General features: G+C 34.0%; 1 protein-coding gene across 2 annotated transcripts; it reads right to left on the reverse strand.

Annotated features, from left to right (window-relative positions):
• Positions 1–962: 962 nt before the first annotated feature.
• Positions 963–18,215, reverse strand: LOC110916648 (WAT1-related protein At2g39510). Of its 2 annotated transcripts, XM_035976621.1 has the most exons (8): positions 17,931–18,215; positions 17,128–17,258; positions 16,982–17,044; positions 16,652–16,768; positions 13,311–13,557; positions 8,219–8,380; positions 1,638–1,789; positions 963–1,197 (listed from the first exon to the last, which is right to left on the reverse strand). In XM_035976621.1, the coding sequence occupies exons 3-8, from the start codon at positions 17,026–17,028 to the stop codon at positions 1,002–1,004; spliced, it is 921 nt and encodes a 306-aa protein (XP_035832514.1). In that variant the 5' UTR covers positions 17,029–17,044; positions 17,128–17,258; positions 17,931–18,215; the 3' UTR covers positions 963–1,001. The 2 variants fall into 2 exon arrangements, with proteins under 2 accessions (XP_035832514.1, XP_022017039.1); XM_022161347.2 differs by lacking the exon at positions 17,931–18,215 and having other exon boundaries at positions 964–1,197; positions 17,128–17,494.
• Positions 18,216–23,142: the final 4,927 nt, after the last annotated feature.

Raw genomic sequence — 23,142 nt, forward strand, 5'->3', positions numbered from 1 at the left:
TTTTTCTCCTGATCCCGTATATATATATATATATATATATATATATATATATATATATATATATATATATATATATATATATATATATATATATATATATATATATATATATATATATATATATATATATATATATATATATATATATATATCTAAATTTAAGAACTTATAAAAAAGATAAAAGACATAAAAGTTATAAGAGTTTAATAAAATTCATGTAACTATAAATAAAAATAAGAAAAAATAGAAGTTAATTCAATGGTTAATCTTTTTACTAGTTTTAGCTTTCAAATTTCGATCTTTTCGCTCATTTTAACAACTAAAATAGTGGGAACAGTTGTCCAAAGTCATTCGCTTTTCGACAAAAATTACTTTTATAATAATGCTTTCGATAAATGTCTAATGACATCCATATAGGACTTGCATGAGTACCATGAGGAGGACACGCATACAATTCGGAACCTAGTAATTCTATTTGGTGCGTATGATCATCCACGAAATATGTTACAGCTGATGATTTCCATTAAATGGAACTATTTTTTTAATTTAGAAAATTGTATAAAGGTATGCGATGATTCATCAATCAAGTTATTTTAAGATCGGTAATTGAATTTTCTACTTTTGTTTCTTGAAGTCATGGTTCTTACGGGTAATCTTAACAAAATTAATAATATTCGAAGTTGGCCACTAATGGTGTCGCATAATATAAAGACAATAGCAGTTGTATTGAGAGAAAATATATAGAAAGTGGTGTTGGTGAGTTGAAAAAGGTATTGGATAGATGGAAGTCATAGGTTCAATCTCCATCCGTGTGCAAGTTTAGCCATTCTAAAAGAAATAAAATATGTTTGTGAGTATTATCATTCTAACGCGCGTCAGTTGTCATGACTATCGATCTTGCGGGTGTCTGTATTCTCTGTTTATACATAAAACATACGCATCATGATCATTCCTTAAATAGATTCATGGTTACTACATTTTATTTCATAGATTATCATTCCTTAAACAGATTCATGGTTACTACACTTTTCCTCAGAAGATTCAACAACATTGTGTTTGTGTTTTAACATCAGTTTCTTCATGCCATCACTGTGTTGCGGATCTATCGATGACTCTTGGTCTTGTAGGTTTTGATCCTTGTTCTTGCCCCATAGGACTACATATAAGCCAACGACTATGAGTACGGCTCCAAGAACACTACAACAAAATTAAACAATCTTCTGGAATTTGTTACTCACAAAATGAGGGGAATAAATACTACCAGGATTCACTTTAGAAGTTTTGCTTTATGCGTACACGATCATGCTTTCATCTTGAGAACAACAATAATATATTATCTAGTGAGTTTTCTTCTACATTTTACTTCATAGATGATGCAAAAAAATAATATTAACTCATATAGCTAGGGTTTTGAAAACTTGCCATTCATTTCTTTTCTTATAACCTTGTAATCACGCGTCGTCATAGGTTTCAATCTCATTTTGTGCATGAACTTGAGTTCGATCAAATTCAACGCAACTCCAAAAAAATTGCAACTTGTATCCAGCTCTAATGTTCTCAACTACTTGTCAGTCAATTACTTGATATTATCTTAATATGTCTTAACCATATAACTCAACCAAGATCATTAAACGTACCTTCCCAAGTTCAGTTTCTCGCCTAAAATGGAAGACCCTAAAATGGCCATAAAAACCATCCCAAGAGGGTTGAAAGCGGTCACAAAAACTGGTCCCCTCTCCCGCATTACTATCCCAGATATGGAATATGCACATCCAGAACACATAATTCCCTATGTCCACAATGTACCAAAAAGATTGTCAAAAAAAAAAAAAAATAATAATAATAAAAAATAATAAATAAATAAAAAATAAAAGAACTTGGCAACAATATTTGTATACATGTGACTTAATTTTCCCTATTCTGTTGGTATATTCACATAAACATGGATGGAGAGATGTGTCATAATTGAAAATTTTATATTTAGAATTTATAAGCACTACTAGAAAAGTGTCCATTTTACTACGGAATTTTGCTACGAAAAAAAAATGCATCACAAATTTTGACAAAATTGTGACACGTTTATGACAAAAAAAAGCCCCAATTTTTGGAACAAATTTGCTACACAATGACAAAAAATCAAAAACATCTAATTTTATAGTGATTAAAATTTCAAAAATTATTACAATTATATAATATGCACAAAATCAACGCTTCACTATTGATGCAGGCTCCTTTTTGTCAAATGTTTCAATTGATAATTTACCATTATGCCATCACTAACCCATGAAAGCAGTTTTCATTTCATATCCTTTTCGTCAAAAGTTTCAATCAATTCAAAACTAAACCCTAAAACTCAGAATTCATCACTCTCATACACAAAATCAACTTCAAAAACGTTAAAATCAATATACTGATTCAATCTCACCTGTCAATTTTATCCAAAATCGAAACTTCAAAACCCTAATTCCCCCAAATTTCACTCCATATGCTCCACAAATCACAAAATTAGTCAGTTTCAAGCAAAATCGATAGTTTGAAACCCTAATTTTCCCTCAATTTTACTTCAATTTCACTCCATATGCTCTACTAATCATAAAATTAATCAGCTTTAAGCAAAATCGACAGTTTGAAGCCCTAATTTCACTCCATATGCTCCACAGATCACAAAATCAAACTCTGAATCAGTTTCAAGCAAAATCGACAGTTTGAAACCCTAATTTTCCTCCAGTTTCACTCCACATGCTCCACAGATCTCAAAATCTGAATCAGTTTTAAGCAAAATCGACAGTTTGGAATCCTAATTTCCCCTCAATTTCACTCCACATGCTCCACATATCAGAAAATCAAATGCTGAAACCCTAATTTTCCTCAATTTTACTTCAATTTCACTCCACATGCACCACAGATTACAAAATGAAAGCAAAATGGAGAGTTTGAAACCCTAAATTGACTCCATATGCACAATGGATCACAAATTCAACATCCGAATCAGTTTCAACACATCAATGGCAGCTGAGAAGAAGTTAATACTCACACTCTTCATCGCCGCATTCATCTCACTACTCATATTCATTTCCTCGATCCGCGTGTCCAGTTCTTTATACAAACTCTACGCTAACGTACACCACAGGCGCGACCTCCCTCCGGCGTTCGCGTATACATCTCCGGGACACGTCGCGATGCTGAGAGGATATTCCGGTTGTTGCTGGCGGTGTATAATCCGAGAAATAGGTATTTGTTGCATATTGGAACGGAGGGTGATGGTGATGAACGGAGGAAGTTGAGTGTGATGGTGAGATCTGTTCCGGCGGTTAGGGCGTTTGGGAATGTTGATGTGATTGGGAAGCCTGATGCGACGACGTTCATGTGAGCGAGTAATGTTGCGGCGGTTTTAAGAGCTACTGTTGTTTTGTTGAAGGTGGATGGGGAGTGGGATTGGTTTGTTACTCTTAGTGCTGGGGATTATCCTTTGCTCACACAGGATGGTATTGTTGTTTACTGTTAATAGTATTTGTATAACTGTATTGTTTTTGTTTGTGCAGTATTCATTTGTTAGCGTTTGGGTGAATTGATTGTGGTTAAGAAGTTTATGATAGTTAGGAATAGATTAACAGAATCGGATAATCAGCTTTGAAAATCTAACTGTGTGATTATGATTATGATAATCAGATTTGGAAAATCGGTTAGGCGTAAGCTACGCAGTTAATTTCGGTGATATATCGGTCCCTTAGTAAAATATCGGCGTTAAATATCGGTCAGAATATAAGTACCGATATTATCGGCGATATTGACCGATATATCACTGATATAACCGATATTTGACGTTAAGGAATATTGTATTTTATGCTTTCACTAGAGAGAGAGAGAGATATGTGTGATTGACTCATTGGCCTAACAGAACATAAAGTTTGGATGGTAAGTTGCCTAGGACCGAAATGGGTTAAACAGACCACATTTGATGGTATTATCATTCTGTCCTACTGTGAAGAGGCATTACCTGTGAACTGCTTTCACTGATAATGATATTTCATTCATTAATACAGATTAGTGGTGATGTTTCTTACAATGGATATAAACTAGAAGAATTTGTTCCTTAAAGAACTGCTATCTATATAAGCCAAAATGATTTGCATATTTCTGAGATGACCGTCAGGGAAACACTTGATTTCTCATCTCGTTGTCAGGGCACTGGAAGCCATGCAGGCATGACTGATCACTTCATGCACATAAAACAAATACTACATACTTTGTATTCCATTCCAAGGGACGATTGTTTAAGAACTAATTCAAAATTAGTTTATTCTCGAACAGAGATTATGATGGAGGTTAACAGAAGGGAGAAAGAAGGAGTGATTTTCTAGATCCAGATACAGACATTTTTATGAAGGTAACATGCTGATGCTTATTGTTTGTGTATTAGATTGCTTTTAGTTGTGCACAAGATATCCTTTCATCTAATTTGACTAGAAGTTTTTGAAAAAACATGTTTAATTTCATCAGGCAATTTCCATTGAAGGACAAAAGACAACTCTTCACACAAACTACATATTGAAGGTAATTCTTTTAGCTGAAGTGAGCATAATATATAATTTTTCATATATGGATATGCACAATATGTTAATATTCCCACCATTAATTATCATGTTATTTCAGATTCTAGGACTTGATATTTGTGCTGATACAATGTTTGTTTAAACTTTGGTTTTGGTATCTTATTTTCTTATATGGCGTGTCCTCTCTGCTATTGTCTTTATATTGATTTATATTTTGTTTATTGATTTAGGTACAACTTTAAGAAGCTAACTTACGAAGAGAGGAAACAAAAGCTTATTGAGAGGTTGAATGCTTTGAATGACGCTGCTGGAGCAAATGATGATGACGATTCAGATGAAGATTGATGATTTTTGACTTTTGTTAAATGTTTGTTAGTTTGTGGTTTAACCATGTTAGAAGTATGTTGAGTTCAAAACAGTTTTTTTAATTGTTTTTGTAATTTTTCTTGTAAGCTTTTAGCAAAAAAAGCTGGAATTTTCGGGGTTTTTTTTATATTTTTTTTCAGTATTCTGTCACATATTAGTTGCAATTTTTTATAATATTCCGTCACAAATGCGTTGCAAAACTTTAAACTGAATAATTAAGAAATGGCGTAGGAAATGCGTCACAAATTTCCGACACCATATTTTTGTTGCAAATGTGTTGTAAGTTGGGTAGTAAATGCGTAGCAAAAAGTTTCCGACAGGGATTTTTCCAACATCAAGATCTTGTTACAAATGTGTAGCAAACTCAGGTTTGCTACGTATTTGTAACGGAAAAGCTTGTTAGAAAATGCTAAATTTCTAGTAGTGAAGGGTGTAGTAGGGATAGGTTAGACACTTGAAAATAGTAAACTTCAGAATCAACCAATGAGAGTGTGTCATGTCATTCAATGAAAAGTGTTTAAACTATGCTTAAAAGTGTTAGCAATGGTTAGACACTTTATAAATTGATAAACTATTTAAAAAAAAAGGAAAAAGTTGTGATTGGTTGAGAAGAATTGGACCCGACCACAAACCCCCTCTCTCCCCCTTTCCTTCACCTTCACCGAATTGGTGAAGGTTCACCGATTTCACCCCAATATTCGGTAAACAAAAGTGTTGGCATTGGTTCACCGATCGGCAAATGGCGGTGCCGAAGGAGTTTGCCGCTCCACACCGTAAGTCCTAAGTGCAAAAAAAATGTTTTTAAAGTAGGAAAGATCAATGGATAAGAAACTTTCAAATCACCATGTTTTTTTAACATGATTTTCTATAATTTTTAAATTGCTTTTGATGCACTCAGAGTATGTGTAATAAGTGAGATGCACGTGAGTGCATGGGGTTGTCCACATAGGCACCACACCCACATGAACAACACCTCCCTCTTTTATGAGCATAGCGTTGCCCTGCATCCTGTGAGCGCCTCCTCAATTTGCTCTTCAAACTAAGACTATAGGGTGTGGGGCGTCGGTTTTGGCGTTAAAGGGTGTTTAACACCGGCTATACCACCCCGGCACGGCGTTGGACTTTGCGTTGCCCGCTTGGCGTGGGGCGGGGAGGCCGGGTAACATGGCTGGCTGTGGTTGGCTGGTTCAAAGTAGCCGTTGCCAAACGGCTAGTTTAAAATATTATTTACATATTAAACAAATATATCAATACCCACCATGTTTTTACAATTTCTACCACTTCTTTACTTCTTCTACCATATCTCTTTATTTTTTTTATAAAACCAACCCACAACATCCTGCAATGCATCCTTATAACCGCGGCTATGACCCAAACAACCCCTTTGGATACCAAAAAAACCCGAACCATAACCCGCCAATAGGTTTCGATCATAGGAATATCCAATCTATTGCTTTGTCACTTCGATGCAAGTATGGTTCCCTCCCGTTCTCTTATCTAGGTCTTCCAATAGGAGCGAATATGAAAAAGAGGCCCACTTGTTATGGATTAATTTAACTTAGGGCTATCCTCTTGGAAAGCTAGATTTCTTTCTTTTGCAGGAAAAATCAATCTCATCAAGGCAGTATTCCTAATTATTATCTATCCATATTTAAAGCACCAAGGAAGGTCATTCAGAAGATGAACGAATAAGGTGGGATTTCCTAAACATCAAGGGAAGAAAATCCGTTGGACCGCATGGGAGAATATAACAAAGAACAAAGACAAAGGTGGCATTGGAGTTGGAAGCATTAGAGACACAAACGTCGCTCTACTCACTAAATGGTGGTGGAGAATGAAATCAGAAAAAGAGTTACTCTGGACTAAAGTCATTAGCTCACATAGTAGAGGTAAATGCAAATCCATCATGGGCCGTAGAAATCAATTGTAAGTATTCAAAAGGATTTACAAGAAGAGGGCATCCACATCCATTCAAAGCTCAAGGTCATACTCGGGAACGGGATGCACACTCATTTTTGGCTAGAAAAAATTGGTCAAACCAAGGCATTTTGTGCGAAGCTTATCCTGAGCTTTACAACATAACCAAAAAACAAAGTATATTTTGGCAAACAAACTATGGAATTCTGAGACAAATTCATGGCATTTTCAGAGTAAGGAGTATCCAACATCAAACCTACAACTACAACAAATATCACACATAAAAACACATTTACAACAATTTTGAATCTCAGGTACAAAAGACGTGTGGAACTGGGCGGGAGGAGAAGATAACACATTCAGCGTGAAGACTTTAAAGAAGCAAATGGGAGATGGTCAAACATCCAAAGTGACACTCGTCGCTCTATAGATTCAATCTGGAACAATTGGGCTCCTACAAAAGTTAGTTACTTTTTTTTAGAGAGCAACCCTAGATAAAATTCCGACAAGAGTGGTATTGAAAAAAAAAGAGGGTTGAAAGCTATGAAGGGTGAGTGCGTTTGGTACGACACGGGCGAAGACGAGCCGGATCATATTTTTTTGAATTGTCAGCGAGGGATTTAAAAAGGGATTTAAAAAGGGTCCTACGGATGGGTGATGAGCTGGGAACTACAACAACTCAAAAAATATTGATTTCGGCCATTGCTAGAACAGTGGTTTGGGTCTTGTGAATGAAGAGAAACGACAAAATTTTCAACCAAAAGGAGATACAAATAAAAAGTCATAGATGATATAAAAACCATATCGTTTTTGTGGGTCAAAAATAGGTCAAGGATTCATATTGTAACATGGGAAAATGGGTGTGCGTTTAGTGCGTTTATGTTCCAGTAGGTTCTGGTTTTGTGTTGTGTGGGTGTATGGTAATATTTTGGTCTTTAGCTTCTTGCTAAGGGCTGGAGGTTTTGTTTTATACGTGCTCCATTTTTTTGCTGGGAAAAAAAAAAACAATTACATGGGGTTAAGGCCAAAATTCAAACCTGAAAGGTTAAAATATTATCATAATTCGTTAATTCATTTCACTTGCCAAAAACCAGTTTCGATTGTTTTTATATCTCTCACACATCTTCCATACCTACTTAATGTCACAAGATGACCTTGGTGTGTCACTACTAGTTTGTCACTTACAATTGCTGACATTAATTTTAGGTGCAGTTATAGGTGTCACAAACTTCAAACATCTGCGACATGTTTGTGATAATATTGCTAACACTTTTTGCTTGAGATAAATTAGTTTAACGCTAATCACGACCGATGAGTTAGATACATTAATGTTAGCCAAAATCATATGGAGATGAAGAATGAAGAATGTTATTTTTTCTTACACTGTAAATTGTGGCAAATAGTTTGATGTCCCAGTTAATTGACCAAATTGAGGCATTGGCTCTCTCAGCTACAACAGCAAGTACGGCCCCTTCCAATGCGCCAATCATACACAAGAGTGTTGTGAGAGACAGCTCAGCTGGGTAACACTTCAATGTAAGTGCCTATTTTCACCAAAGAAACAAAGAGAACTATAATCATTTGTCGCTGAAATGGTCCGAACATTATTTTCATACAACGTAATGTCTCTTAGCTATGCTATACAGTACATCAAGGAAAGTAGTGTTTTCATAACCAAACACTCAGTTCGGTAGTGTTGGGTGTACGTTATCAATTGGCCAGTTATCAATTTAGCTCAAAAGAAAATAAAAATTATCAGTAAATTATTTATATATGTTCATTTAATTTAATATGGCTCAAACTATCTAGACACCTTATCTGCCTATTTAGACACCCTTTGCCTCGTATAGGCCTCGTATAGGCCTATACGAGGTGTATAGGGTTACATCAAAATCAGTGTCTGACTCATGTCACTTCTGGTTTGACTGCCTGAATACGCCTCGTATAGGCCTATACTGGGCGTATAGGACCCTTCGTATAGGCCTCATATATGACCCTTTGCCCCTTATATGCCTCGTATAGACCTATACTGGGCGTCTTGAAGGGTTTTTTTTTTTTTTTTTTTTTTTAACAAACATTTTATACAATATTAATCGTTTTAGCAAACTTTTATACAAAAACAAGTTTTTTTATTTTAAATAATTAATATTAGGACCCCTCGTTGGTTTTTTTTTTTTTTTTTTTGTTGAAAAATGGATGTTTTGGTAGGGTAATTTGATTGTTTTTTGAGGGTGATGTTTTTTGAGGAAAAAAATGGGTGTTTTGGTGGGGTAATTTGAGTTGTTTTTTAAGAAAAGTTTTATTTTTTTATAAAAATATTTTACCGTTTTCAAGATCGGCCTTCAAAAATATTCGATCGTAGAAATATTACATTGTTTTTAACATATAGCGTAGTATAGGTCTCGTATAGGTCCCATATAGGTCTATACGAGAACTATACGAGACTTATACTACACTATACGACACAATACAATACGATACGATACGATAATATAGGATATGATACAACGCCCGTATACGTCGATAGGCCTATACAAGACCTATAAGGGACCTATACGAGACCTATACCACACTATATGTTAAAAACAATGTAATATTTCTACGATCGAATATTTGTAAAGGCCGATCTTGAAAACGGTAAAATATTTTTATAAAAAAATGAAACTTTTCTTAAAAAACAACTCAAATTACCCCACCAAAACACCCATTTTTTTACTCAAAAAAACACCACCCTCAAAAAACAATCAAATTACCCTACCAAAACATCCATTTTTCAACTCAAAAAAACACCAACGAGGGGTCCTAATATTAATTATTTAAAATAAAAAAAACTTGTTTTTGTATAAAAGTTTGCTAAAACGATTAATATTGTTTAAAATGTTTGTTAAAAAAAAAAACCCTTCAAGACGCCCAGTATAGGCCTATACGAGGCATATAAGAGAAGACAAATTTACTCCCAGTATAGGCCTAAATCAGGGGCTAAATAGTCTTTTTTCGTCTAGACGCTCAGTATAGGCCTATACGAGGCGTATACGACGCAAATAAGACAAAATATGACATAATCAGAGATTCTCTTGGAAATTGAGAAAGGTTATACGCCTCGTATAGGTCTATACGAGGCGTCTTGAAGGGTGTGGAAATAGGCAATTGGGTGTGTGAATATGTAGACCCTTTAATATACTTTAAAAGTAATAACATTTATAAAATAATATTTACCGGGGTAACCTTTATAAAAAAAAAAATATATTTATAAAATAAATTTTTAAGATTTAAACAACCAATGAAAGTTCAGTGCCTTTAAAAGAAAAAAATTCCTTAAGTGACTTTATTAATAATAAAACACTTAAAAAACTTAGTATTACATCAAGTCACCCAACTAGATACACTCCCACTTTCCTTAATCTCTTTGGTTTCAAAAAGTTTTTTTTTCCGCTATTGTGTCCTCTTTTATGTCCATTTAAGAACACAATCTATTTCCTTTATTTTATAAAGAGTTAAATGCCATTTTAGTCCTTGTGGTTTGGGCCATTTTATGAGTTTAGTCCAAAGCTTTCATTTTTAACATTTGGATCCAAAATGGTTTCATCGTTGCCATTTTGGTCCAACTGACTTAACCCCATCCATGCTCCTCAGTTAGTCAAAGGACATTTTTGTTGAAGAAAAGATGGTGGCCGGAGAAGACGATCGGATGGTGGTCGGAGTTTGTGGGCATGGATGGTGGTCGGAGTTGTGTGGTGACGGTGGAGCACGATGTTTGATGAGGGTGGTTCAAAATTGTGTGTCTGCACAAGAGGTTATGAAGGTGGTTCAAGTGTGTCTCGCTCTGAATTTTAGATTCGGAACTTTGCTTGTCGTCGATCCCAGCGATTTACACCGGTTTTCTGTGGTCAGGTTTCTATGCATCCCTCTGTTCTCACATTGGAACAAGTACCAATTTTCTTTTGTTTTGTCGGCCGATGTTCGAGGCTTTTGAAGTTATTTAGTCGATGATGGTTAGGTTTACCTGATTTGAGAGTTAATCATGTTGCCGGCGGCCGTTGGGGCTTTGGATTACTTCAGCCGATGATGATTGGATTATGTGGTTAGACAAAAAGTAAAAACAAAAAAAATGTAAAAGACGAAAACGCCCACCAACTAACTGAGGAGTATGGATGGGGTGAAGTCAGTTGGATCAAAATGACAACGATAACCTTTTTGGATCCAGATGTTAAAAATGAAACCTTTGACCTAAACTGACAAAATGTCCCAAATCACAGGGACTAAAATGGCATTTAACTCTTTTTTAAACATGACTCAAATAACAACACTATTTTGTGGTTTCCTATAGATTAGAGGTGTGAATCGTAGCGGGTTGGTAGGTTGGTGAGTTATGGGTTCGCGAGTTGAAATGTGTAACCCATCCCAGTCATATTATTATTATTCGTGTCAAAGATCTCAACACTAACCTGCACACACACAAATTTGTTTCATCCTGAACTTGCCTCGTTTTTTATAATGAGTCATAAATGTTGACGAGTTTTTTATTTATTTATTTATTTATTTATTTTTTAACGGCAATTTTTTTTTACTCCTGTCGTCTGTGAGACTTGAACCCAAGACCTCTCTTTCCCAAGATGCTTAAAGACTTTGCCTTTGCCAATGGACCACCACCCCATTGGTCAATTAGTACTACACAACACCGAAAGAAGATGATATGTTCTTTTAACCTTGTTACTTGTAGAATAATCCATAAACTAATGCATTTTTTATTTTATTTTGGCAAACTGCATGAGATGTAACAGTGGGTACTTATTCGGCTTTAGGATCACTCATGATCACTACTATATCCTTACCAATGATATCTATATACCTCCAACATTGTCTATATCTTACATTTATCATCCTTTTGTAGAGGTATACAACTATTTTATAAAAACTCTAAATGTTATCATAAAAATATTAATTATTTGTTTAATTTTTACAGATTACCGCCTAACAACAACAGGTGTGTGTGTGTGTGGGGGGGGGGGGGGCAATAACAATCAACATACACATGACCTAAAGGAGTAGGTGATGCGTAAGGATATAGAGGCTTGCGATATGGTGTAAGACAAAGCAATATGTATTGGCTTAGTTGAAGTGTATCGTTGTCACAAATCTAGGTTGCCACCACGCGACGACCCTCCCACTACTTATTTGGATTTATCTCTTTTCTAATAACTATAAGCATACATATAATATTTCTTAACGTGCGATGGTACGAGATGAAATTACAGATGTTATAAAATTCAAAATTCAAAATTATAATCACGCATCAACAAAAAACAATAATCACGTATGAAGAAAAACCATAATCACGCATGGTTATGATATTTGTTCATGCGTGATTTATGGTTTTGTTCATGCATGGTTTTGACTTTTATAACATGCGTAATTTCATATCGTACCATCGCACGTTAAGGAACATTGTACGTTAACCTTCCCCTATATGTATGTGAGTGTGTCAGTACGTGTCCATGTGTGTATATGTATACTTTTTATTCTAATAAGATTTTTTTGGGTTTATAGTACCTTTTTTAATAATCTTGAATGTGTTACATACATTTATAGAAAACTGATATTATTTACTTATCTGTTTAATTTAATGTAAATTAATTACAAAAGAAAGAAGCCGTTAGTTAAAATATGTCTAGGATCTTGTTAGTGATCCTTCAATGCGCATTATCGTAGTTGATTTGTCAGTGACACTACATGGTAAATGCCATTAAATATCGTCAGTAATCCTTTGTTGAGAAATCCTTTGTTAATTCAGTGGTTATTTTTGTCCGTAACTCCTCCATATTTGTTAATTCATCGGTTATTTTTGTCGGTAACTCCTCGACAATTACATTACCCATGCCGTATTTTCCACAATCATGAGTAGATTAGAGATAGGACCTTCCTTAACGGAGATATTTCCAATGGATACTCTTGTCAATGAAGCATTTGGTAATATCTCCAACTATATTAGACAACAATGGTGACATAATGGCATTCTTATTTTCATTTCGAACACCCCTTAGAATAGTCCATTCATGCATGAAAACAGATTTCAAAATTACTTTTTTTTTTTTGCAATAAGATCATCCGCAATCTCCTTGTTAGAAGTTTATAGCAAAAACTAGAGAATACGATTTATACGCTCTGAATTTTTCCAAATGCCTACCGTTGCTACATACTTGCTTTTAATATAAGTTGCTATTGACGAACCAAGTTACTGCTAAGAAAGAGTTACCACTTATGATTCATTACTAGTGACAACAAATACCTGTTATCATAGTTGCTAATTATCTCAAGTTTCTATTGATTTTAGTAACCATTTATGATTAGTAGCAACTTACTACTGATAATCTGTTCCCAATGGTGTTTAATTTCATACACCTTATATTAGCCTATTTTTGTGTTTCATTGTGTAAAATCCATGTAACAAGATAGATATTTTATTGGAAAACTTACTTGAACAATGACGAAACTTGCCCAAGAAAAGCAACCGGCAGTGATCATGAGAGATCCTTTGATTTGATCTTTAGTACTAGCAGTACTGTTAACGGAAGTTTGATGATGAAGAGTATGGTGATTTGTCCAAGGAAGTTGAATTGAAGGGCCTCTTATTAGTGTCATTATCATGCCTCCTCCGACCGTCACTAATGTCCCTATGATCTTCCCTTGGCTATGTAAACTCTTCATCTTCACCGTCTCAAGTCTACAAAAAAAAAATTTTAATATATATACAGTTTGTTTATAAAAATAATAAAATTTGTTTCCTATTTAATAGACTTCAAAGAGTAACTGAAAAAAGACTTGCTTAAAATCGCGGAGATTTTTTACGTCCTTATCGGTTGATGTTTTACAAAGTTTGAATCTTGAAGACTTGTCTAGTTAAATATACAGGCACTAAAAAATAGTTTAAGTGATATAAATATATAGATAATAAAAATTTTTATGTTGTTCTTAGGATATATATATATTCTTTTTTTAACGGCGAACACACACCTCTCTAAAATCTACTGCTAAAATTCACCCATTGCTCACATTTCATGACTTAAACCTACATCACTATAGTAAAGATAAAAACCTAATGACAATAGATTCATAGGCCATTAACTCTCAAGTTATATGCGACTGAAATACTTAAAGCCCGAGATGAACATGTGTAGGTCCCTAGAATGGATCTAAGAAAAACCTATTCCCTGTTGTTTGATACACAAACAAGTGTAGAATCCAAGTTTGTATACAAACCAAGAAAGAACACAATTAAGAACACGAAGATATCACTTTAAAGCTTCACTGTATTGATTTTAGCAAAGTAACATTACATAAATCATCAAAACGCTCTTCTACTCTCTGAGTGTGCTCTCTGGTGAAATAGGGTGACAAGTGTTGGGCCAACAGTTTACATCGACACTAGACATAACATCGACAGGTTACATAACATTGAAACATAACTGTTCCTATCGATACACCATATCGATACACCGCCATATTGATACATCATATCGATACACCATCATATCCATACACTATATCGATATCTATAAATGACCTGTCGATGTGTATCATACCAAAACAAACAGATTGTTGTCAAATTATGATAGGAGGATATAACTACTAGAACAACTTACAAACTAGTAAACATAACAAATACAAATTCATTGATCGAGGTACAAAATACGTTAAATATAAAGACAAGCTACAGACACAAAATGCTCTGTCAACATGATAGATAAGCTTTTATCATGGATTTGTACACATTTTCTATCGTCCAATCCCCATTCATAGAGTCAAATCATATGTATTGTTTGCATAAGTGGGGTGAACTGACCTTGTACGTTTTTATATTTTTATATGTAATACAATATAGTTTTTCGACTGCCTCCCAAGATTTTTATAAATTTATTTAGAAAGCTTATATATATATATATATATATATATATATATATATATATAGGGGTTGGTTGTACAATTTTTTTCTTAACGTACGATGCGTACGAGATGCAGTTACAACATGCAGAATTTTGTTCGTAACATGCGGATTTTTTTTACATGTGAATTTTTTTTTCAACATGCGTTTTTTTAAACATGCGGACTTTGAGATTTTACAACATGCGGGGTTTCGTTATGGGGTTATAACGTGCGGAATTCACATAGCGTACGCTTGTATGATAAGTCACATTGTACATTACACTTTCACTATATATATAGGGTTAGGGTAAAACAAAAACTCATACGAGTTATGAAAACTTAGAGAACTCAACCTTATAAAAGGTTTTTTCAAAATAGTTTTTTTACCAAAAATCCTAAAAAAATCAACTTTTCAATACGTGTTTAAAATTGAAAAAAAGTATTATAAAAAATCATTTTTATAATCCTTTTTACCTTTTTAACTGTTTTATACATTTTTTTATCATTGTTTTGTTTTTGAATTTTTTTTATTAAAAAGCCTTCTACGTATAAATACGTAAAAGCACGAATTTTTTTTTTTTTGAAAGAGTTAATTTTTAACAAGTGAATTAAATCTACTAGTTGGTTCGTTTTTTATTTGGGTTTTATTGTATTAAATGTGTTTAAATATATAGACATCTTAGATACAGATATAGGGTTAAATTATTGTATAAATAAGTGTTAACGTACACATTGACTTAATGTAAGAAGTGGAGAGATTTTAGTCCTATCTTATTAATGACATATTTTAGTCCTAGAATGTAAAAAAATATGATTTTACTCTGGTAGAGTAATTATAATTACTCTATAAAAATTACAGTACATAATTACATTGCTAGAGTAAACCCATAATTTTTTTATTATGCAATTAAACATCATAATTAAGTAGATAGTAAAAAAGTTCAAAAAAAATAAACCTTCTTCACTTCTCAGGTTAAGGCCATTTTGTATTTTGTATGTAAAGACCCAGGGGTTGTTTGGTAGCCTCTGAATGGTCATTAAGAGGCTACCTCTTAATGGAACCATTAAGAATTTTACCAATGAGAAGGTAGAAAAATGTGACATGTGATGATTTACCATTCAGAGGTTACCTCTTAACCATTCAGACTTGAGGTTACCTCTTATTCATTCAGAGGTTTTAAACCATTAAGAGGTAGCATCTGAATGGTCATTAAGAGGCTACCAAACAGCCCCCCATTTGTATTTGATCTTTACTATGTGTGTGTGTAGGATAAGGATCCGTTAGAACCATCCTTTATTGCGAGAACCACTGTAAACACAATCAAAAATATCTAAAAAAAATTAAAAACACATTTTTTTAAAATTGCCAAATTTCGTCACTAAAAAAATTGAACAATAGTACTACATGCACAAAAAAAAAAAAAAAAAAAAAAAAAAAAAAAAAAAAAAAAAAAAAACTGTGTTAGCATTTACTTGTGGAGTTTACCTTTATAGTTTAGTTTTTAGTATTTAGCTTATAGGTGTTGGCTTTTGGGAGGTGAGGATGGGGTTAGTTTTTTTTTTTTTGTGGGGGGGGGGGGGGGGGGGAGGGGGAGGGGTAGGTTTTTGGGGTGTGTGTGGGTGGGGTTTAGGTTTTTCGGTGGTTCTTTTACCCTATATATATCCAAACCCAAATAAAAATAGGCTCAACTACTTAACTAGTTAAACAATCAAGCCCAACAGAAATTTAAACCCAGTTGGAATATAAGAGCCCGATTTGTTTACACGCCTTGGGCCCAAAGTCTTTCGAGGATTATCCGAAGGCATAACAAACGTAATGGCTGGAACAATGCTTCGCATAGGCATGCGAAAGTTATCTATAAAACAACAATTAGCTTGATTAAGACCAGGAATACCTAAAGATCCAAGCCATAACAAAAGTAATGGCCGGAACGATGTTGCGCATAGCCATCGCAAAAGTCGTTGTTGTAAGGTCCAATCCAGCAAAGAACAAGTTCTGGTCTATCACAGGCCTGAATTTTAAAATATACCATTATAATTAGAGAATGCTACATCCAGATTAGTTACGAACTAGTGATCATATACAGGTTACAACAATGTGAACTGGCACAAGTTGCGTAAATTAAAATTCCAAAAAAACACTAATTCTTAATTATTTCATTGTTAAATGTTTAATTTTTCTCTGCCATTATTTGAAACAATGATATAAAATACCAAAAACATACCCTAGTAATCCCAGCAACATAATCTTCAGGAAGATGGAGGTTGTCATCTTTGGCCTAACATTCCTGTTTGCTCCAAAAAGAACAAAGATCAAACAATTGATAAAAAGAAAGTACAAAATATATGTATATCACACGAAGTAACAGACCTCTCGAGGAAGAAAGCAAAAGGACCTAAGAAGAGAGCTGCATATGCGTTTCTGTAAACAGAAAAACTGTAATGATTCAACCCTTTGTTTAGTGCAGACTTGACAACTAAACCGTATACAGCATAAGAAGCCTGCAAAAGAATCATGAGGATAAAAGGCTTGGTATATACATATACCCTCTTAAACCATTCAATAGACATGTTAGTTATAAGGTTATGTTTTGTTTGATATGATTTTATAGTGGTATTTATACACAAGGGTTTTCTCTGAACTTTACAAAGTTATTACTTTAAATTTAAACATGACATTAAGGGTTTTCTCTGAACTTTAAATAGTTATTAATTTAAATTTATACATGACATTATGCCAAAAGACCCTACTCTCTATTTCAGAGTGTATGAATCTTGTCTTATTTTAAGAGAAATGTTTTTACCCGCAACTGTTCATTTCAGATTAGCCATGCCCGTATATTTTATGGCCAATCTTAGATCAAAGTGTATGAAATTTGACTTCCAAAGTCAAATGACTAGTTGTTTTCCACTATGTTCCGCTACTATTTGAATTGGTAGTGGAAATTAGTTTCGATTGTGCAATTATGAAGTAAATACTTTTGGATGAGAGCTTACTATACATTTCGTATTTATGACATGTGCCTAGGATGATTTTTTTTTTCTTTTTTTAATTTGAGAAACCATTAATATGCCCATCTTTGAGTTCTTAATTCAAAATTCAAAATTTTCGATTTCAAGACAGATGAAACTTTGAATGAGCGTTGCATATGCTATGAATTAAAGATCAAGTACCCGGATCCACGCAATGAAGTTCCACACTCCTCTAGCTAAGAGACAAATGATGAAGCAATGGTTTGCATCTTCGATCCCGTACCCGCATCTTTCACAATTATTGAATCAACAATGTTCGAAGTCGGCCACTACTACTGTCACATGAAAACACAACAATTGTTTGCTCTTAGAGTCAAGGCTTCAACAATTATTGGTGGTTTATGGTTTTCGTAGTGATGTCTTGTCACTTGTCATACACCAATTGTTTCAAGTGACAGATATTAGGAATGGGAAGAAAATGTGAAGTTGGGTAATCGTATTTTGTTTTATTTTTTTATTCTATATCTTGTGAACGGATCTCACTCTCACACCTACAATATACATCTAGAGTAATTGATATTGGATAATCGACAAAAGATGTTATGTTGTTCACGGAAGTAGGGGCAACTCAACATATATATTAGAGCCTAAGTTGAATTTTGTATCGAGTCTAATAGTTTTCGAAATATATTAAAAAAATTATAATACTAATTTTTTGGAACATCAAAACGTATAATCGTAATCTTGTGATTTATTGTAACATTCGTGAAATTCGGGATTTAAATCAATAGCGTTGGATTTTGTCATTTAAAACCTTAGAGAATTTAAAACTTGATAATTCAAGTTAGCAATTTTAACTTATAGGTTTTATCAAGTTTTAAAAAATATATTATATAGATATTTAATTCTGAAAATTATAATATATATAGATAGGGGATCATTAGAAAACTCAATTTTAATTTTGTATTACATATGTGTAATACATAGAAAAAACAAGCCGAGAACCGCAAGGAAAAGTCCTTACTGTCCGCATGGGCATTTTTGTATCACGCATCATATATTACTCATGTGCAATAGTGCATTCGTCACATCCTAAATTTCCACATGCAGGCTTTTATCACGAAGCGCGTGATAAACCAGGATCATTGCTATTAGTTATATCGAGCGTCCTCTAAATGATATTTAGAAAATGTCGTTACTCAATTAAACGAGAAAACACATGTTTTGATATGTTTATGTAAAATACTGAAGCGTAAAGTAATGTTTCACCCAATTCGCAAAATAAACGTGCCCAAAAAGTCATGTAATAACGTATAAAAATTAGTTCAAAGGTTCAATGATGTGACTTCATGAATGTCCCTAATCATTTGCATTACCTAGCGACTTGCGAAAGTATGCTAACAAATGTCAACACGGGGTTAGTGAGTTCATAAGATGTAACTGTAATAAGCAGAGTTGTAGGATAATGTAAATTCCAATTATATCTTAGGTACCTAGCCTATTACATTTTACTAAACGATTTAAACCAAAGCTGACTGAAAGAGTCTGTGCCTTTCACCACGTCTATTATAAACAATGGCGTAATCTTAGGTCAATGTTACATCCGTGGACGCCCAGTCATGTTGGCGCGACCAACCCAGGTAGGGTTTGTCGAACCCAGTAGTACTACTGAATATCACCTCGCTAACTGCCTATTTTTACGATTCAATTGTGTAAGGACATTCATGATATATGTATCGTTTAGTAAACATGTGATATAAATGAATTACGATGATCTAAGAAGTCGCTCAAGTGTTTCCTCCCAGAAAAGCGTAGTGTTTTTGTTTATCTGAAAAGTTGCTCAAGTGTTTCCTCCCAGGAAAGCATAGCATCTTAGTTTCCTAACAGGATAGTGTATGTAAAAGAGTTAGTGAACTCACCTTAGGGTGTGTATGATATATATATATATATATATAGAGAGAGAGAGAAAGTATAACGTACAAAATGGCTTAACCTACATTAACATACGCGACAGAATTTATAACGTGCGTAATTATTTTTTTCACCATTATAACGTGCGTGATTATCACCTCCATGCGTGATTATCACCTCCCATGCGTGATTATCACCCAAAAATTGCTCCCATGCGTTATTAGGGCTCCCATGCGTGATTATTGCCCAGATCTGATGGTTGAGCGCGTCGCGTACGTGAAGTAGGATAAGGACTTTTGTATGTTAACCTTTCCCTATATATATATATATATATATATATATCATACACACCCTTGTTGTGAGAAAATAGCTAAAAAAACCTAACCCCCAACCCCCCCCCCCTCCCAAAAAAAAAAAACCTAAACCCCCCACCCCAAAGAAAAACCTAACCCCCCCCCCCCCCAAGCTAAATGCTAAAAACTAAAACCCCCACAAAACCTAAAAAAAAAAACCTAACCCTCCCCCCCTCCCCCCAAAAAAACCTAAACCCCCCTCCCCCACCCCCCCCCCCCAAAACCTAAACCCCCCCCCACCCCCCCCCCCAAGCTAAAATGCTAAAAACTAAACCCCCAAAAAACCTTAAAAAATCTAAAAAAATTAAAAAAAAAAATCTAATTTTTTTTTTAATATTTTTTATGCTCAAATCGCTACTTTTAGTGGCCAAAAAAAATTTATTTTTTTTGGCTTCGAAAAGTAGCGATTTTTATATAAAAAATATTAAAAAAAATTTTGTGTGATTTTTAGCTATTTTTAGGCATTTTTGGTTGTCTTCCATAAATTTACGGAACTCGTAAACCACAAACTTGTGGTGTAAAAAACTACACTCACGGCATTTTTTAAAATTTTTTTTTTACGAATGTGTTTATAATACATGCATCTACGTTTTTGAAAAAAAATTTGGTCCACCTCGCCTCGTACGGTGTGGTTCTCGCGGTTCTTACAACTCGTGGTGGTTCTCATTCTAGCGGTCCCCTATATATATATATATATATATATATATATATATATATATATATTCTAGAACATTGTATGTTTTTTTTGCTTTTTTTAATTAGTTTTCGAGTTTTCACAATAACTAGTGGTTTTCATTTGAACCTTCCCCTATATATATATGTGTGTGTGTGTGTGTGTGTGTGTAGGTACTGGATCAGGAGAAAACGCCCAAACTGTGAGACCGGTGAGAACGCATCCTGGCCCAACACGTGGCACGCGATATAATAGGGCGTATGGGCTTTTTTGTCATTTTATCTTCCGCTTTTCCAATTCCGCTTTTCACAATATTGATTTATTTTTGGCGTTTAAGATTTTTTGGCGTTAACCAAATTCAATAATTACATGGCGTTTTAATGGTTTCATTGTATTAATATTTGGGCGTTTATGACGTTTTTCAAATCGTAGGCCATTGGAACCCCAAGGGTCAGAATATCTCTCTGAATGGCTTCATCCATACTAACTATGGCCAGGACTTTTTAGGATGACGCCCTATTGTTTGTTCTTAGATTCAAAGGCGTTTTAGACGAGATGTCCTATTGTTCTATTATTTTTATATACATTTTGGCGTTTGTGGTATCATGGTATTTTACAATCGGAAAATTATATTACAATCACAGGGGAAAAAATAGAAGCGAAAAAAATAAATTAAAAATCCTAATCGGATCTCTCTTCACAATCTTCACTATCATCAGTCGCTCTTCTTTAATTCCACAAGAACTGTCATCAAATATATGACATTTTATGTAAAAGTTAACAAACCCATCGGTTTGATTATTTTGTCTGCTCGTATATTGAAGTGGCTTTTGTGGATGTTTGGGGACATAGATCTATGACGTGTGAGTGGGTCTTTTGCTTTGCTCTTCAACTTGATCTTCATCTTTATAATCATCCCACTCTTCAGTGTCATTAATTTCTTATCCTCATCCAAGCCTTCGTCAAGAACAAAGAACACAAAATGACATATGACTGTTATGAGTATATTTTTCTTGAAGATTTGTCCATCTCATGCAGCAAAATCTTACTGAGTTACTCCCCTCACCTAACAATCCATTCAGTGAAACTTCACGAATAACAATACTGAATATCCAAGAAAGCATGTTAGCCATCTTTGATTTTTTTAAATTTTTGGCGTTTTATAGTGAGTGGTATTTAGGAATATTGGCGTTTGTTTTTTTGGTGTGATCAAATGGAAGTTGCTGAGAGGTATCATTTTATAGGATGTCTTTGGCGCGTAGGTTAGGCGGTGCATTATTATAATAAAGTATTCATCATTTGAGTTACTGTTTGTAATTACTGTTTTTAATAAGCTTTACATCTGAAGCCTGTAACACGTCCCATCTTTCAAGTTTGGCATTTTAGATTTTAATATTATAAAGTTTCCGTCGCTTCAGTTTTACTGTTTTGTAGTTACTGTTTCTAGTTACCTTTTCAAGTTTGGTTTTATATTTTTTTGGGTTTTTTATAATACTTGTCCAAAGTAATTTTATTATAGTTCGAGAGTTTTTGGGGTGTTTTATGGCATGATGGCGTTTTGATAAGCATTTGGTTATGTGGCGTTTTTATTATATATGACGTTGTTATTATATAACAATCAACTGAAAAAGAAAATTAAAAAAAATATAAACAATTGATCTTCCAAATCTTCACTCTCACGAGTCACTTTCTTCTTTTTTGAATCATCTTAACTGGTTGTTTCGACTTTCGTATGATTCATTTTGTTTTTTTTGTTTTTGAAGTAGCTTTTTTGTCGCCTTTTGGAAGCACAAAGTGTGACATCAACCTCTTTTTCTTGAAGATTTGTCCATCTCATGCAGCAAAATGTTATTGAGTTACACCCTTCAGCTAACAATCCATTCGGCGAAACTTCGCGTAGAACAATATTGAATTTCCAAGGAACGATGTTTAATTTTTTAACTTTTTGGCGTTTTACTGAGAAAAAGAATGCCACTAAATAAAAGTACCTTAAACCTCTAAATTTGATCATGCTAAAATCAATAATGTTTTGTTGTATGAGATGGACAACATTGTTAATCCTCAGTTAAGAAAGATGTCTAACAATATTGTCCACCCCATACAGCTAAATTTTATTAAGAAAACACCTCAATAATGTTTTTGTATGTTTTGCCGTTATAAATTAGATGGAAGTTGAGCATAAAGTCAATAAGATTTTACTCAATGAAATGGACAATATCCTCAGCTAAAGATTTTGTCCATTACATTGAGCAAAACCTTACCGACAACCAAACTGAATTTCAAATAAACGTTTTGTTTTAGAGGATATTTGATCTTTGGGTTTTTTGGCGATTCTAAGACGAATGGTATATATTAAATATGACATTTGGGGTTTTGTGTGTTTTAATGGAAGGTCTGAGATGTTGTATATATAGGATGTTTTTGGCGGTTGTTTTAGGCGCGATTTTATTATAATGAATGCTAGTAATTAAGTCTC

This window comes from Helianthus annuus, chromosome 8 (genome assembly GCF_002127325.2).
Source record: "Helianthus annuus cultivar XRQ/B chromosome 8, HanXRQr2.0-SUNRISE, whole genome shotgun sequence".
Classification (NCBI taxonomy): Eukaryota; Viridiplantae; Streptophyta; class Magnoliopsida; order Asterales; family Asteraceae; genus Helianthus; species Helianthus annuus.

Bases quoted from the DNA above. Each gene is read 5' to 3' on its own strand.
- LOC110916648 (XM_022161347.2), bottom strand. From the start codon at position 17,327: ATGTCTATTGAATGGTTTAAGAGGGTATATGTATATACCAAGCCTTTT. The intron at 8,381-13,310 runs GTAAGTTTTCCA...TGGTGAAAATAG, and splicing joins CAAGTTTCGTCATTGTTCAA to GCACTTACATTGAAGTGTTA. The intron at 1,790-8,218 runs GTAAGAAAAAAT...TTGTGGACATAG, and splicing joins TATTTGCCACAATTTACAGT to GGAATTATGTGTTCTGGATG.